This window comes from Geospiza fortis, unplaced genomic scaffold (genome assembly GCF_000277835.1).
Source record: "Geospiza fortis unplaced genomic scaffold, GeoFor_1.0 scaffold3563, whole genome shotgun sequence".
NCBI classification, from domain to species: Eukaryota; Metazoa; Chordata; class Aves; order Passeriformes; family Thraupidae; genus Geospiza; species Geospiza fortis.
In genome coordinates this window covers 1-2,092 of record NW_005056895.1, presented here as the reverse complement: position 1 = coordinate 2,092, position 2,092 = coordinate 1, and the positions used below count along the sequence as shown (strand labels likewise).

The 2,092-nt window shown below is 50.9% G+C and overlaps 1 protein-coding gene across 1 annotated transcript; it reads left to right on the top strand.

The window, feature by feature from the left end:
• The first annotated feature begins 314 nt into the window (after positions 1–314).
• Positions 315–1,237, top strand: LOC102042046 (olfactory receptor 14A16-like). The gene is given in 2 exon segments (XM_014311691.2): positions 315–608; positions 611–1,237. Coding segments are annotated over 2 exon segments (921 nt in total).
• Positions 1,238–2,092: the final 855 nt, after the last annotated feature.

Below are 2,092 nucleotides of genomic sequence, written 5' to 3'. Positions count from 1 at the left end.
GCCTCCTCAGGATTGCTCTAACATTGCCATCAGAGCCTGCAGAGCCAGAGCTTTCCCTGGGCAGTGCCAGAGCTACGAGGCGTCTGCAGGACAGGGCTGAGCCCCCAGGGCTGGGCTGGGCTCTAGCAGTCCTGGCAGGGCCCAACCCTGAGCTCCGGGAAGCAGCTGCTGGCAGGAACAGCTCCAGGCAGCAGAGCCCTGGGCAGACAGAGGGGGGAAGGTGCCCCCAAGCTGTGCTGGGATATTTAAAGTCCTCTCCAAACCCAACCATTCCATGATTACTTTTTTTACAGATCCCCATGCCAAGACAACAAATGTCCAACAGCAGCTCCATCAGGCACTTCCTCCTGCTGGCATTGGCAGACACGCGGCAGCTGCAGCTCCTGCACTTCTGCCTCTTGCTGGGCATCTCCCTGGCTGCCCTCCTGGGCAATGGCCTCATCATCAGCGCCGTAGCCTGCGGCCACCACCTGCACACACCCATGTTCTTCTTCCTGCTCAACCTGGCCCTCAGTGACCTGGGCTCCATCTGCACCACTGTCCCCAAAGCCATGCACAATTCCTTCTGGGACACCAGGACCATCTCCTACACAGGATGTGCTGCACAGGTATTTTCTTTGTTTTCTGTGCTTTAACAGAGTTTTATCTCCTGACCATCATGTGCTACGACCGCTATGTGTCCATCTGCAAACCCCTGCACTACAGGACCCTCCTGGGCAGCAGAGCTTGTGCCCACATGGCAGAAGCTGCCTGGGCCAGTGCCTTTCTCACTGCTCTCATGCACACGGCCAATACGTTTTCCCTGCCCCTGTGCCAGGGCAATGCCCTGGGCCAGTTTTTCTGTGAAATTCCACAGATCCTCAAGCTCTCCTGCTCACACACCAACTCCCTCAGGGAACTTGGGCTCATTCCAGTTAGTGCCTGCTTATCATTTAGCTGTTTTGTGTTCACTGTTTTCCCCTATGTGCAGATCTTCAGGGCCGTGCTGGGGATCCCCTCTGACCCGGGACGGCACAAAACCTTTTCCACCTGCCTCCCTCACCTGGCCATGGTCTCTCTGTTCCTCAGCACTGGCACATTTGCTCACCTGAAGCCCCCCTCCATCTCCTCCCCATCCCTGGATCTGGCCCTGTCAGTTCTGTACTTGGTGGTGCCTCCAGCCCTGAACCCCCTCATCTACAGCCTGAGGAACCGGGAGCTCAAGGATGCAGTGTGGACACTGATGACTGTGTTATAAATGATCAGTCGAAAGCCAAATTATCAAAAATGCGAAAAGATTTATTTGTCTTTTTGCGCGACCAAAATACGGTCCTCAAAACCACCACAGCCAAAGAGACAGCGTCGAGACCGGGATCGGCGCTGGGTGAATCTGGATCCGACCTCTATTGCATCGAATCCTCCCTCATTCATGAAAGCCGCTTCTAGAGACAAGGTTTTATACAGTTTATTCTGCCAGAGGTGAAGGAGTCCCAATTTATTTTGTAACTCTTCACATTCATAGCTGTTTCTTTCAGTGTACAGAGCTGGACAAAGACCGTCTCCCGGTGGATAGCCAGCATTGATTGACTTCGGGGAAACCATGTCCTGGCGTCCCTGGCTATCTTGATTGATGTTATCCGCAGGACAATGATCGCTCTTAGGTGGTTTCTGATGACTCGAGATACCCGTGATCATCGTGCTGGGAGCGTCTATTCTTACGCTAAAGTGTCGATCGTTTTCTAACTGTGTCTGGGAATCTCAGAATCTGAATAAACACCTGCTCCGGCTGTGTGTGATCAGAGACACGTTCAGATTTCACAATCTTTATAAAATACATTCTTTGATAGCATGAATTATTTCTAACATATATTACAACTGGATGGTTTCAGGAACATTAAACTGCTGGCCAATTTCTCTAAATCACATGTAATAAAAGTCAATTTGATACTTCTTGTGGTTTCAGTAGTGGGATATCCATTTGCTTTAGGTTTTTCATGTTGTCCACAAAATAAAGGCATTCTTTTTTGCCATTTCTAATTTTTTTATCTCCACCTTACCCGGGGGCCACAGACTGTAACAATGAGGTGCTGCACTCTTGGTGGCTTTAAAGGAA